This window comes from Priapulus caudatus, unplaced genomic scaffold (assembly GCF_000485595.1).
Source record: "Priapulus caudatus unplaced genomic scaffold, Priapulus_caudatus-5.0.1 Scaffold1070, whole genome shotgun sequence".
NCBI lineage: Eukaryota > Metazoa > Priapulida > Priapulimorpha > Priapulimorphida > Priapulidae > Priapulus > Priapulus caudatus.
In genome coordinates, this window is record NW_014578131.1 from 39,209 (window position 1) to 54,208 (window position 15,000).

The 15,000-nt window shown below is 40.5% G+C and overlaps 2 protein-coding genes and 1 long non-coding RNA gene across 6 annotated transcripts in view; 1 reads left to right on the plus strand and 2 right to left on the minus strand.

Moving 5' to 3' along the window:
* Nucleotides 1-933: 933 nt before the first annotated feature.
* On the minus strand, nt 934-6,229 carry LOC106815232 (glycosyltransferase 1 domain-containing protein 1-like). Its single transcript, XM_014819663.1, has 9 exons — nt 5,809-6,229; nt 5,521-5,669; nt 4,559-4,664; nt 4,251-4,302; nt 4,018-4,060; nt 3,380-3,529; nt 2,313-2,365; nt 1,403-1,446; nt 934-1,135 (listed from the first exon to the last, which is right to left on the minus strand). Exons 1-9 carry the CDS (start codon nt 5,904-5,906, stop codon nt 949-951), a joined length of 882 nt encoding a protein of 293 aa, XP_014675149.1. The 5' UTR covers nt 5,907-6,229; the 3' UTR covers nt 934-948.
* A 167-nt stretch (nt 6,230-6,396) lies between these two features.
* On the plus strand, nt 6,397-14,439 carry LOC106815233 (adenosine 3'-phospho 5'-phosphosulfate transporter 2-like). 4 transcript variants are annotated; one of them, XM_014819666.1, is made up of 12 exons: nt 6,836-6,882; nt 6,977-7,056; nt 7,522-7,777; nt 8,771-8,962; nt 9,168-9,289; nt 9,626-9,780; nt 10,272-10,379; nt 10,723-10,820; nt 11,178-11,270; nt 11,706-11,817; nt 12,428-12,497; nt 13,292-14,439. In XM_014819666.1, the coding sequence occupies exons 3-12, from the start codon at nt 7,718-7,720 to the stop codon at nt 13,494-13,496; spliced, it is 1,215 nt and encodes a 404-aa protein (XP_014675152.1). In that variant the 5' UTR covers nt 6,836-6,882; nt 6,977-7,056; nt 7,522-7,717; the 3' UTR covers nt 13,497-14,439. The 4 variants fall into 4 exon arrangements, with proteins under 4 accessions (XP_014675153.1, XP_014675151.1, XP_014675152.1 ...); XM_014819667.1 differs by lacking the exons at nt 6,836-6,882; nt 6,977-7,056 and adding an exon at nt 6,397-6,433; XM_014819665.1 differs by having other exon boundaries at nt 6,827-7,056.
* A 73-nt stretch (nt 14,440-14,512) lies between these two features.
* The window catches only part of LOC106815234, a 3,409-nt gene continuing 2,921 nt past the window's right edge, over nt 14,513-15,000 (minus strand). The window contains exon 4 of the long non-coding RNA XR_001394720.1: nt 14,513-15,000. This exon is cut by the window's right edge and continues 257 nt beyond it. This is a non-coding gene — a long non-coding RNA (uncharacterized LOC106815234).

The window sequence follows — 15,000 nt, forward strand, 5'->3', positions numbered from 1 at the left end:
AGGCACAAGCAGGACTGTAGAAGTTACACGTGGAAGCATTCCTCGTTAGCTTGACGACTCTACTAACGTACTAAAGCACGCGTGTACGAAAGCGTGTTCAGAGGCACAAGCAGGACTGTAGAAGTTACACGTGAAAGCATTCCTCGTTAGCTTGACGACTATACTAACGTACTAAAGCACGCGTGTACGAAAGCGAGTTCAGAGGCACAAGCAAGACTGTAGAACTTACACGTAGAAGCATTCCTCGTTAGCTTGATGACTACTAACGTACTAAAGCACGCGTGTATGAAAGCGCGTTCAGAGACACAAGCAGGACTGTAGAAGTTACACGTGAAAGCATTCCTCGTTAGCTTGATGACTACTAACGTACTAAAGCACGCGTGTACGAAAGCGCGTTCAGATGCACAAGCAGGACTGTAGAAGTTACACGTGGAAGCATTCATCGCTAGCTTGACGACTACTAACGTACTAAAGCACGCGTGTATGAAAGCGCGTTCAGAGGCACAAGCAGGACTGCAGAACAGTCAAAAGCTAGACTGTTACACGTGTGAGGGTATCACAGTGTGCGCACCCTACACAGTGTGGCGAGTGAGTGTGTGTTTTTTTGGGGGGGAGGAGGAGGCGCACCTTAGTGATGCCACTCATCTGTTATGACATCAGCTGTTATGAGGAGTCAGTTACGAGCGTTGCGAATACGAAGTTTCAAAATGCAGTAATAATAATAATAATTTTCGTGTGCCCACTAGGCTACTGGCCTAGTGGACTAATGAAGAGATTCACAGTTTTCACTGACGGGTGCCGCCGCATGCAGGCTCTCTTCTTGGCACCGTTTCCACACTCTATATCTTTTTGCTGAGTACAGAGAAGCAGTGTGTACCATTTTTCACGTTTTTGGTATGACCCAGCCGGGAGTCAAACCCACGACCTTCCACGTGCGAGGCAAGCACTCTACCAGTTGAGCCATCGCAGCGGTTTTAAATGCAGCGTGTGGTTATTACAGGTAAGGGGGCTTACTTCCAGTATGGCGACAGATTGACCCTCGCTGCGCGAAGAGTTGATGAGAGCGTGACTGTCACGTATCGCCGCCTGCATGTCAGAGTGTTGGAGGCCAGGGATGAAGAGCACGCCTGGCAACCTACAAAATATAGTATTAGAATTAACTCGTATTTATTTATATTAACTTACAAAATTTATATTTATTGATTTAATGATGGTACATCATTGGTAAAGCTGAGAACAAGAGCTTTAATTTCAAGGTTTTAATTAAGATAAATGATGCCAGTCCGATATATACTATATTTACAATTATATATTCAAGCTATAGTTAGCCATTATCAACATTCCTATTAGCATATAAATTTAACAATGCTTTGGGGAGAGGAGATTAAAGTATGTCATATACCTAGAAACGACAGCCTGGAATTGGTTTAAGTAGTCTTCATCCAACTGAAAGATAATAATTTTATGAGACTTTGATTCTACATGTAACAAAACAAATGTGCAGAAGTAACACATCTTGATCACATACCAAAATTGATTTTTGCTTTACCTTTTGGTGAAAAATATAATAATTTCATCATTATACACATAATTTAAGTTGGCAAGTCGAATAATGGGCCGGCCAAGTAGGGGAGGTATTATTGACAAACTGCAACACAGGTAATCTTTGGATACAGCATGTTGCCGAAAAAAAAATTGGCTCGGGAACTTTTATGATAAGCTAACATGATGATCAACCGGATGTATAGGCTAGTTGCTCTAACTTACGACTACACACATTTTCATTTGGAAACATCAGCTAAGTCTGGGGGTGATGGCACCAGATAAAGTGTGTGTTTAAACACGGCCACCTGCCCTGGCTGGATGCCACAACACATACAGCCTGTGGCGTGTAGCCGGAAGTGTAACTAACTATCATGCATTAAATGCCACACCTGGGTAAACAGTGCGAAAAGATGATGTTGGGCAAGTCGAATACTGCAGGCCATCAGGCCATTATACGAACAGTAAAAATATATCATCTAAATGCAAAATATGTGTACACGGGTGAAAAATATGCCAAGATTTTAGGTTTCAAACGGAAATAATTCAAGTCGTCCAAATAGGAAACATTTATCACATAAAATGTTAACTACGCATAAATAGCTACGTTGATAGCGAGTGATCTTTAGATAGTGGGTTAATCAAATAATGCGAGCTACTGCTGACCAAGGGTCATCTGACTGGGCTCAGTTTCATGACGATGAATTACTTGGTCTTAAACAAGTTCTTAATTGACTGATCCAATGTCGAAACATTATATACAAACTTACCGGTGGGCCAACTATCACAAGATAAGCTTTACTGTTTACTGAGCAATGCCAATCTGTAAATCAAGAACACATAATTTATATTTGGTGCAGACAGTCCGAGGTATAATCCTCTATGAAGGTCATAAACATAGCTACGCACCCAACCGCTGTTGACATCAGGCCATCCATAAAAAATTCTATGTTTGCTGTCCCCCAACCCATGATTTTTTTAGTGGGTAGCCGTAGGTAGGTATAGGTCTTTTTGTTTTGTTTTGTGAGGCATAATATTTATTTTAAGTCTGTCCTCATGTTTGCCACACATGATTTGTGTTTCATTCTTAACTATGAGGAATGTATATGCCCCTTCCAGAATACCAGTAGAAGAGTTATATTTATATTTATATTTATATTTATATAGACAAAATAAACAAAACAAAACAAACAGAAAATTGATCCCAAAATGTCAAAAAAAAACTTTTGGGTCGTGGCTATTTTCGTGGGTCGGTCGGAGGACAGCAAACGTAGAATTTTTTAAGGATGACCTCACAACAAATGCCGTGTCATGCTGACAATGGCAGCAATAGATCGAAAGCCAATAGAAAACAAATGATCAAATAAAAAATGGAAAAACAGAGAGACGACATATTACTGATGACAATTACGCTATCAAATAAGACGCTGACAGTAATGGTCACAATGACGTCGAGAATGGCAACGATGAAAATGACGACGACGGCAACAACAACTACGCAGCATGCATTCGAGTGTTCCCACTACAGGGGTAGAAATTAACTTTTGTACAAGGTAATCCAACGGACTGGACTCCCTGCCCTCAAAAAGAGGGAATCCGCAGCAAAATGAGGGAGTCCGTAGTCTGAAGTTCAAAATTAAAGATTTGCTGGAAAAATACGGTAATTCCGCAAGGCCGTGCTCTGGAACGAACTAGTTAGTATAGCAGAATTTTCAGGGAGTCATACGAACTCCTAGCTGCATATGTCAAATCAGGGAGTCCGACAGTAAATCAGGGAGTATTTGACTCCGGACTCGCGTTAATTTCGCACCCTGCACTACTACGCATCTGTGCTCACCAGAGAAAGCTTCGGCTAGGTACAGCGGGTCCTTGACGGGCCGCACGCCGGCAACTAGCATGTAGATCTCTGGCTTCTCACACGTGACGGAGAAGACCAACTTCAGGTGGGCAGAAATCGAGAACAGCTCCGACGGATTCAGCTTGACACCTATCGAACCGCACGCAACTAGTGTCAGCCGAAGATTGACCGACTGCCACCCTACAGCAGCGGTTTCAGCAGAAGGTGCGTGCTCGCACATGCACGCATGCACGCACATGCTCGTACATGCACGCACGAACGCACGCACACGCAAATACAGTGCTGGAAATGGCAACCCACTGCCCAGTCCACTTTTGAGCAAGACTGATTCATTCTAATGGATTCTACTATAGGTTATAAAGTAGAAAATAAAATATCCGAAATCTCAGAATTGGCTAGAGTTTTCAGGCCAATTTCTAAGTCACACACTGCTTACAATCTGGCGTATAATCTGCCGCATTGACAAGCCAACTTTAGCTTAACCTCCAGAGCAAGATAGTTACAATAGGAAATAGTTTTAGAGTAGAATAACTGACTGTCTCTATCCAGGAGGGCTCATCTGTAATTTTAAAACTACAAATTTTGTAACATAACATTTAGGCTCTTCTGTTACATACCCTGGGGAATGACTTCAATCTTGTCTGTAGAGATATCGTCTGGCTACAATAAAGATATCAGCTCATAAAATGTTTCACCGGTACACATTCAGTACGGGCGCATGTGCTCAACAGATTTACACTGGTATAAGTATAAACACGCAATCATCGTACATCTCTTCAGGTGTCTTAAGGATTGTAACAGATTTAGGATTGTAACAGATTTAGTTTGAACTTTAAAACATCACACCTACCCACAGCTCCAGCACCTGTCTTGCCATCAGGTCCGTAAAGGCAACAAGTTTCCTGTTGAAACCAGTTGTCACTGCAGTTAATAATCATCCTTTGGAGCAACCACCAACAATACCATCCGAAGAAGAAATAAATCAGAGGATTGAGAATAAACTTTCTTTATTGGCATTCAGCACAGACTGTCAAAAATCAAGTACAGTAGATAGATCCGAAACCAGGGAATTACAAATCATAACATTACAGGGGATCATGCTAGACTTGGGTGAGTGTGGGCCTGTTCATGAATACATGCCTTCCATACATATATCACCTTGCATTTATGACAACATCTGTCATCATGGGGAAACAATCTGCATTCACGCCGCCGTGATTTACGTCAGTTCCACCGAATATTACAGCGTACGGTACTGGGCAATCTAGAAGCAAAAACAACAAACATGTAGGATAAAAAATCACACGAGTAAATAATAGTAACTGAATAATCACGAGCAGTGACAACTATTATTTACTCCCGATAACATGTACATCACGTACACTCGAGTCCATACTATATATATATATCATGGTGTTTGGGAATGATAACGCTGGCATAGAAAAACACTCCTTCATAATGAAGTGCCTCAATCCAATCTGGCATGCATGCATTGCATGAATGAGACACGTACACGTTACACATATAAACAAGTCTATAGGTCGATTGACCTAGCAATAATATCAGATATCTCTGAATTTTTGGGATATCTAAAGAATGCGGTTATCTCCACAGGCACTTGGAACGTTTCAATAATAAAAAGATGGTAAATAACACGAAATGTGTTTACTACGAAACTCTTTCATGTTTCTCTACTCTCTTTTGCGTATTATTGCCGACAATTTCCTGTAAATGCTGTTTAAATGCTCCTTTGCTACACACAAGTACACTGCACTCATGTTGTCACTAAGCACAAACAACAATAGTTTTTTCATTCTTTTAAAAAAAATTTACCATTATTAGGGTACTTTTTTACTTATTTATCATTTTTTGTTTGCGCTGAGCGGCATGCGTGCGGTATACTTGTGTGTTGCAGAAGATCATTTGGATGGCATTTACAGGAAATTAACGAGAATAATACGTGAAAGAAAGTAGAGAATATATCTTTGTTTGTTGGTAGTAAATATATTTTGTGTTTATATATACCATTATTTTACCATTGAAAAGTTCAAGTGCCCGTGGTTATCTCATCCTCACTCAGGAACAGGGGCGTAAATTATAAGTGTTGTTGTCATTTATACCTTGCAGGAGCTTGCCACAGTGAATAGCATGTATTGCTATCACTGTTGCTACCTGGTATAGCTCTAGGAAACCATGAAACGCTTCGAGCGTGGCAAATTCTCGTGGATCTTTGACGAACCCAAAGATGCGATGATTCCGGAAGTATTTCCTGAAGAATAACAGCGCAAAATATATATGTTGCTATATGTAGAGTCGTTTTTTACAAAACGATATTATCAAATGCGATTGTTCAATGTATTTATGTGATACGTATACTTCTAAGAAATAAATGAAGCATATTATCTCACCTTATTCGTTCTGCAGTTATCAGATTTCCCGTAAACGACTTTAATGGCGATAAGACTAATATAGCCAATGGATAATTGGTCTCTGGATCAGTTGCCATTAAAAAGTGTTAATTGTGCGTACAAAAAGTGGTCGAGACCGTCGACAACACGATGTGGTCCTCGGTCAACAACACAACACTGTGGCAGTGACGAGGCGCTAGGTAAGCCTACTTTTCGCTAAAGCGACAGTTTTCGCATCTCTGCCACTGTATCATGTAATGATGTATACCACAATACAACATTAAACAATGATCTGAGTATACAGATGTGTTAACTACACGAATATGTTTACTAACACAGTATAACTGAAAATGAACTCGGCATAAGTAAATATGCACTTTTACTTTTTTAGATCCGCTCGTGTATTACTAATGGATGGGACCCAACTTACTGCTCTACTGAGCATAGTACTACTTGCCACCTACACTTACTATAAGTTCAGGACATGGAACCCATCTATGTTCCACGTGCCGCTGCCGGATCCGGAAGTTGGTGGCGATGGTGTCGTGTGTTGTGTGTGTTGTCAACTACAGATTTTAGTCGGTAATACCACAGGCGCTTGGACCGTTTCAATAATAAAATGATGGTTAATAAATACAACTTGTCAGTACTACTACTAGACCTACCAGTACCAGTAATAGTCTTTCTCTTAATGTTTGATTTGACCTAATAACTTCACTTCAATATCGTCCAATACACCGCTGCAACACATACCGGTACTGACAGTGACGCTGAGAGGGTCTATGTCTTCCGGTGTACTGCCGGAACGTAGTACGTACCCTGGTACTATCTAATATTCCGTACCGTACCTCGTCTACTCCACTAACGAGTGTAGGGAGTCGCCTACGCCTACTCCCTAACCCTAACCCTAACCCTAATCCTAACCCTAGTCCTAAACCTAACCATATCAAATAGTGACCAGGGTACGTTCCGGTATACCGGACCGTACCCAGGGTACGTTCCGGCAGTACCCTGGGGGACATAGACTCTATGAGCCATACTGACATAGCGCGGCCGTGCATGCACAAATACACAGTAATAATACTAATAGTAATATATAACTATATATACAGCTCTATATCACTCTGTATTTGTTCATGCACAATGGCTTGCGCGCTATGTGTTGCAGCGGTATATTGTTGCAGCCTCGTTTCTGAGCTTTGTGCAGCTGCACAGAGGTACTTTGTCATCAGGAAGCTGTTTTGGAAAGTGAGCCATTTTTATGTGCCACAATAGGGTGGCGACTATAGCCTAGGTACGAAATCCTTCAACAGAGCGTACGTTGCTCAATTGACTTGAGTTTCATAGACTGACTGTATGCATTATTTAGGCTGAGAGGGTCTATGTCTCCCAGGTTAATTACTGCCGGAACGTACCCTGATAACTATCTGATAGGGTTAGGGTTAGGGAGTAGGCGTAGGCGACTCCCTAGGCTCGTTAGTGGAGTAGGCGAGGTACGGTCCGTCATATTAGATAGTTCCGGTATACCGGATCGTACCCAGGGGGTCATAGACCCTCTCAGCCATAGTCGGTGTAAAGTGACATTTGTCAATGACAATTGTCATGGTAAACCACAATCAATCATAGGTCCTTAACTGTCAGCTACAGATTTCATTCAGTTAGCTCGAATGTGCATCTCATTTTTAATTTTACGCTGTACTGTCTCTTCTGTAGGGTGGTGCTGTTGACATTGTCGAACCCCCAGGCTAACTCTAATAGCTATGCGAGATACTCAATCACTGATACTGGAAATGAAACGGATATATTAGTACGACTACAGCTCACCCCCTGACACAACCAGATCACTCTTTGTTAGTAGGCAAATAATGACTAAATTATTTGGACTAACATATGGACTACTACTAGTATTATGACGCTGAATGACATCTATGATCAGAGCAGCATTGTGAAACATGGTGCACCTAATAAGGTAACAATTTGCATTAGGCCAAAACAAAATATAGGTGTGGTTACTGTTTCCCGACCGACCCTATTTATTCCCAGTGACCCTAAACATTTTATTGTCAATTTTCTTTAAAGTAAAAAAAAAATTAAAAATTAAAAAAAAAAAATTATGAATTGGACAGTTCCTGCTTCAAAAGGCACAACGCACATCCTTCGGACATGGTTCGTAAATAAAATGTTTCAATAAAATGAAATGTTTTCCTTACCTACCTACCCTATTTTTTTGGCATGGAACGGTATAACCACACCTATTTTTTGTTTTGACCTTTTAAAGGGACTACGTCACGAATTTTCTATGGTAAAATTTGTAAAAAAAAAATTGCCATTTTTTTACATTAAAAGTAAGAACTAACGGGACTAAACAAATTGTCAAATTCTTACCTGAAAAGATTGTTTCTCAACTAGTTAAAAATCCAAAAAACCTGGACGATTTGAATTAATGTTCTCAACATTAATTGCTTGCTATGGGCTATGTATGCATGGTCACGAGTGTATGTTCACATCGAACAATATAGTAAAATAGGAAGTATAATGCAGCAATTTAACCATAAAATGTGAACAGAATTACTTGTATTTTGTGAAAAAGTGGAAATATTTTTTTTATTTTTTTACTATTTACGGTGACGTAATCACTTTAATTTTGTTGTTGCATAGCCACTAAGTAATGGGATTAAATTTGTTCTTCATCCCAATTAAACTATAAGATATGTCGGCTAAACCTTGCATAAAATAAATGATTTTGCCTTATTATTAGTATGAGAAATATTTAATGTTAAATATTAAAAGTTGTAGAGTATGTTAATTGTAGATTCACTGATAGCAAACAAAGGGCGATTTCATCTATCCTAATGCAAATAAAGATGGTAGCTATGTGTGTGGGAGTGCATGCGTGCGTGCGTTCGTCCGCATGTGCATGCATCTGTGTGCATCCTAGAACTTCTATGTTGGTTTTTTACAGGATGTAAACAATGCTCAGAATAATGAAACGGTGATATCCATTGGCATCAGCACGGCGGTGGATGCAGTGCCGCCCACACCTCCTCTAGTTAGAATATTGTGCCTCAACCTAACTCTCTTCCCAAGCTGGCTTCAGTTCGTTGCATGTTCTGTCGGAGTCTTTATCTTCTACCTGCTCTATGGATATGTTCAGGTTAGTAGCTCACAGTTGTATAACTTTACTGTGTATTGACAATGTGTCGACCCGATCATTATATACTGAGCTTTTAATAATTATGAGCTCTGTATGTCAAAAACTATAATGTTGTCTTGATAATAGCTGGAACTATGTATGAACATGGTTTATGAGTTTCGTGTATGAGTTCCTTTCATCTAGCTCATGTAATTTCTTTTTCTAGGAGTTGATATTTCGTCTCGAAGGCTTCAAGCCATATGGCTGGTATCTAACTCTGGTGCAGTTTGGTTTCTACACTCTGTTCAGTTACTGTGAGCAATTGCTAGGAAGATGTCGCCGAAGTCAGTAAGAAACCTCCTTGTTTTTTTTTTATAGAGGGCGATAAACACAGAGAGAGAGCGAGAGAGAGAGAGTGAGTGGGGGCAGGGACGAAGAGAGAAAGAGAGAGAGAGAGAGAGAGAGAGAGAGAGAGAGAGAGAGAGAGAGAGAGAGAGAGAGAGAGAGAGAGAGGGAAAGAAACAGAGGGAGACAAAGAGATCTAAATTAAGATCAAGGTCTTACATGTAGATGGAGAGAAGAAGCATGATTAAACAATACTTACTCGGTTGATAAACGAAACTGATATAGTAATCCTTGATAGAACCTAAATAAAATCACAAGCAACATTTCTCACCTTCTCAGGATACCGATGCGAACATACCTTCTCATCGCCCTGCTTACAGTAAGCACGATGGGGCTGTCGAACAGCTCCCTGGGTTACCTGAACTACCCTACACAGGTGATCTTCAAGTGCTGCAAGCTGATACCGGTGCTGCTGGGAGGCGTCGTGATACAGGGTAGGTGGGTCTAGCTTACATTAGAACCCCATACGAAGTACCTCATAGGGTTAGGGGTTAGGGGTTAGCATTAGGCCTATGGTTATGGTCATGATGTATGGTTTATCCTTCTTCTTTCTAACTCCTATAAATTATGCGATGAGGTGAGGATTGAGTTGGACAGGGTTAATATTAGGATTATTGTGGTGATGTGTAATGATGATGATGTTGATGAGTATGATGATGATGATGATGATGATGATGATGGTGATAGTGATGATGATGATGGGGATGATAATGATGATAGTGGTGACAATGTATGTACGGGGGTCCTAAACTAGGAGTGAGTTAGATAGTCAGCGATATGTGTTGTAGCGATACTCGCCTCAATTAGTCATGCGATGCAAGCTCTGCAAAACCCATGATGTGGTTTTGCTGGTCAATCTTCAGTACATGAGCATTGTGTTAATTATGCGTGTGAGCATACGTGAGCGACTTTTTACCTGCTGCAGGTAAAAAATACGGCTGGCTGGATCTTCTCGCTGCCGCGTGCATGAGCGCTGGTCTTGCTCTCTTCACCCTTGCTGACAGCCATTTGACTCCAAACTTCAACCTAACAGGTGAACATGTGCTAAAAGGGTTGGGTAAATACCTACTGTGTTGATGCTTTTGATTCAAAGACTGCTGAGTTGCGTGAGAGGTTATGGCAAGGACCTATTAGCAATCGGAGAGTTGTTAACATGTAATCGTTTTCTTAAACACTGTCATCATCATAGCAGGGGTAATTTTTTAATCTTTTATTCCTAGATGATCGATGACGTTAGCTTACATCTGAAAGAAAGATATATCCTCTATTCATTTTATTTGTTCACTTTTGTCTGGTGTTACTAACAGTTTAATGTATGCGAAGTACATTATCACTGCTTGTTGCATTTTAGTCTCATGAATGATTATTTCACACAGGTGTTGCACTTATATCATTGGCACTGTGTGCTGATGCAGTCATAGGAAACGTACAGGAGAAGGCCATGAAAATGCACCACGGCAGTAATACAGAGATGGTATACATGAGAGACTAGTGGCAGTATTTGTAGTCATATGAAGGGTACAGATTTATTTATGGTAAACTAAAGGCCTTAACTATGAGCTCAGTTGTAAAGGTGGGAAGAATTTGGGCATTTATTTGTTTATTTGTATGTAGTGGCTAATACAATACTTTCAAGTACTTTGAAACTAGTATGAATGGAATGTATAATATATAGTAATAATAGTAATTAATCATTGTCATAATCATAATTATAGACCACTTGGATAAGTTTGTTAATGTTGTAATGATGATGATTGCTGTCATTGTATGCTGTTGTGTGGCTAAGATTAGGCATATGATTGATCGACTATTGAATGTTTTCTGCTCACAGGTGTTGTATTCTTATGGCATTGGCTTCGTCTACATCCTGGTTGGCTTGACGATTACAGGACAGCTGTTCGAAGCTGCATCATTCTGTGCTGAGGTAAAATGCTCACATTCACGAGATCTGGAACACTAAGTGTAATAGTCGCCATTGCTATGGCGAAGTGCCCTGTAGCAGAGACTGTGAGAGGCAACTGTGTGGGGAAGCAGGCAGTGGATTTAGTAATAAATTAGATCAAAGTTCAACAGGTTGTTTGCTTGATGCTCTCTAGATTGTGGTGAAATTGAGCACATTTGATATGGCAATCCATTTAAAATATAATAATTTATAATTAATTTATGAATATTCTAAATAATTTATACAGTTGGCATGCACTGCTATCTGTGAGCCGTCACACGCTAGGCCACAATGACATATCACGTATGAAGAACATACGTTTGCGAGTGTTTGGAAAAAACCACGGTCGGGCAATCCTGATCGGAGGTTTCCAATTGTAGAAACTCGATGAAAACGATAGCTCTGTGTGTCTTGCAGCATCCGTGGGAGACGTACGGAAACGCGGTCGTGTTCTCACTGACCGGATATCTCGGTGTCAACGTAGTGCTGACGATGGTGAAGCTGTTTGGAGCTCTAGCAACAGTGACCGGTGAGCAGGCAACGTCCTCCTACACTATATTGCGCACGCACGCGCACACTCGCACAGAACTGCCCATGCTTACTCATGAGCATTCTCACGCACCACGCGTGCATGCATGCACACAATCACGCACATACGAACACAGTCACGCACGCACACGCACACAGCCACCCATAGATGCACAGCCACCCACATGTGCACTATATTCACACGAACATGAGCACGCACACGTAGCAGAAGACAGTGGCTGTTTTACGCTGTTGTAATCGTCACTTTGCCATCTTTGCGATACCCATCGCGTGGTGGTACAGGTTTTTTTCTCATCCTTAATCCCTTCTCTCATCGTGGAGAATAGGGCTGGAAATCAAATTTCTCCATGACATTCTATCTTTGGCAGATCTTTCGGCCTCGTTCCATGTTTTAAACCCGAATGTGATCCTTTTTTCTCCAAAACTCTTGGTTGTGTGTTACCATAGATCACAACGCTACCGCAGTTGTATTGTTTGTGGTGCTACTCAGCAGGGGGCAGCAGTTGCTTGAGCATATCTTGTTACGTATAGCAGCCTGCAGTGTTTTTACAAGATCTTGTGCGTGATGCTTTGTTGTTCTATGTTTACAGTGACAACATTCAGGAAAGCTCTCACGATCATGCTCTCCTTTGTGATATTCGCAAAACCGTTCACTTTCCAGTAAGTGAGGCAAAATGTTTATTTCGCCGCTTATTATGCAAGCTGAGTCACAGGGACCTGAGGCAAAAAAAAAAGAAGTTATATATATATAAATAGAAGATAAATAGAATAATGCTTCTATTTATATATATAACACTTTCTTTTCTTTTTTTTTGCCTCAGGTCCCTGTGAGCTGAGTGGCTCAGTCATTACACAATGTAGTTCTAGTAGTAAAACTTTTGATAGAAATTGATCATTGCCAGTACTTGATACGTAATAATTATCTATCTATCCATAATGCTGACGGTTTTAACCACCAGCAGGAATAGCTTAATACACAGATAGAATGTGTGAAACGTTCGAAGATCTGCTGCACTAGCATCGTGTAGGTTTGACTATAGCTCATCACTCGATGCCATCGAGTTATTGAATTAGTGATGGACTAATAGACGAATAGAGCCTGTCAGGTCAGGTTCTGTTTATTGTGTTACTCCTAGTCTACATGTAGTAGTAACATGGAGTGTTCATGTCAGCACTAACAATACATGCTATACATATGTATATTATACATACTATAGAGATAAATGATCTCCCACTTGATAGATGATATACTATAATATACCAAGAATACCTAAACTATTACAATATTATCATGTGTGAATAAAAACACTCAGTTTTTATTTATTCATTCATTCATTCATAGTACTATTACGAATAAACATCTGTCTAGTCAAGTTTAAGGGTAAGCAATATTTGGCTGATATAAGTATTTTCTTCGGCATGCTTTGACCAACATCTGCTGCTTTCACCCACAGGTATGTCTGGTCAGGACTGATCGTGCTGCTAGGTATCTATCTGAATGTCTACAGCAAGAACAGAGACAAGGCGAACGTGAGTGCGACGCTGCTGCGGGTCGGTGGTGCCATCTGTGGAGCACTGCGGAGAGCGATAAACACGCGCTTGAATGCAAAGTCTGTGGTAGGGCATCCGCGGTTGAAAACGATCGCTCAAACGGTGTGATGTCCGTTACAAGATTGTGATATTATAGTAGTTTAGATTATGTGCAAGTGATTGTGCTTTCAACAAACAAGTGGGGTGCGGGCAACCTCTGCCTTGAAGTGAGTGTCAAGGTTGAATAAGATTAGTGAAGGTTAGTGGTGCAAAATAGGATGGGATTGGGTTGGTAATCGTTTTGATCATTTACCTTCTGAGAATCCTGGCCCCCACCCCATGACTTACATAGTGTGGTTACATGGTTTTGTAACCATGTAAGGTTTAATATAAGCTAGGGAGTTCGATCAACAGCTAAAGTGCAACAGATGTATTATTATGTGTTATCAATTCACAGTTTGTTTAGATTGTTTTCCATTGTTTTTCTTTATTCGTGCTGAAACTATTGTGCCTTGCATCTCCTGAAATTTATTCATCTAGCCACACTGCTTGTTGTTGGGTGAGAAACAGGCAAAAACTCCTCAGAACTGCTTCTGGCATTTGTGTATTTTAAACGGCTATATATATATATATATATATATTATTATATTATTATTATATATAACTACTGTATTATAATTTCTGACTATCTCAGAATGTTGGTATCGTTTATACACGCACATGGCATTAATCAGTTCAGTGCAATATAAGATATTGTTTCAGAGAGCAAGGCAAATTGATGGTTGGTGCATAACTGTTTTATAGTATGTTAACAGTCTATTCTCGTAATACTGCTGTACGTCTTACGATAAGTGTTGCGTTTCATAAGTGCCTTTATATATATAAATATATGGATATATCCATGTATGTGAAGAACATCAAAAAAACGACATCATTGATCTCATATTGACATATTTCTGATTGTCATCGAGTTCAACTAAGAAATATGACTTAAAGATCGCTTCCTTGTGCTTGTTATATTTTTTGCACTTCTGTGTTTATGTGCGTGGCATTAAAATGCATTTTCTACAAGCGATGAATTCGAATTCTATTGGTCACTGCGTTTTTAATAGCCAAGACAAAGAACAAACCACGAAAAAAACATCGGCAGTTGTATTAGAATTTATTTCGTGAACATTTGCGTCTTGCTCTTCGCATCACTCGCCTAGACAGCTACGAACAATAAAGCTGCAGAGAGAGCCGCGTTTCAAAGTCGGCAAGAGTATAATCATATGAATGAACAGAACGTGTGAAGGAAAATGTAACGAACGGTTGACGATAGATGCAGCACTACATGAGGCGCCTCGCCTGCCCAACGATGAGACGCCACAAAACAAGTTTACGACCGAAGCGAGAGCGAGTCTGACATATAGGTGGCGCTGCCTCTGCGCGCGCGTGCGGCCTGTAGGCGCGGCCCGATGTCGTTGCGGTCTGTCTCCGCTGAGAATTTTTTGGACGGCATGGTGTTTGTTGATATATAAATATATATATATAAATACTGTACATCGTTCAGGCTCGAGCATCTAGCAGATGCGAGAAACCGCTCGCGGTGACACCGAGGCGACAGTCTAAGTCGCGCGGCGCCATCTATCGA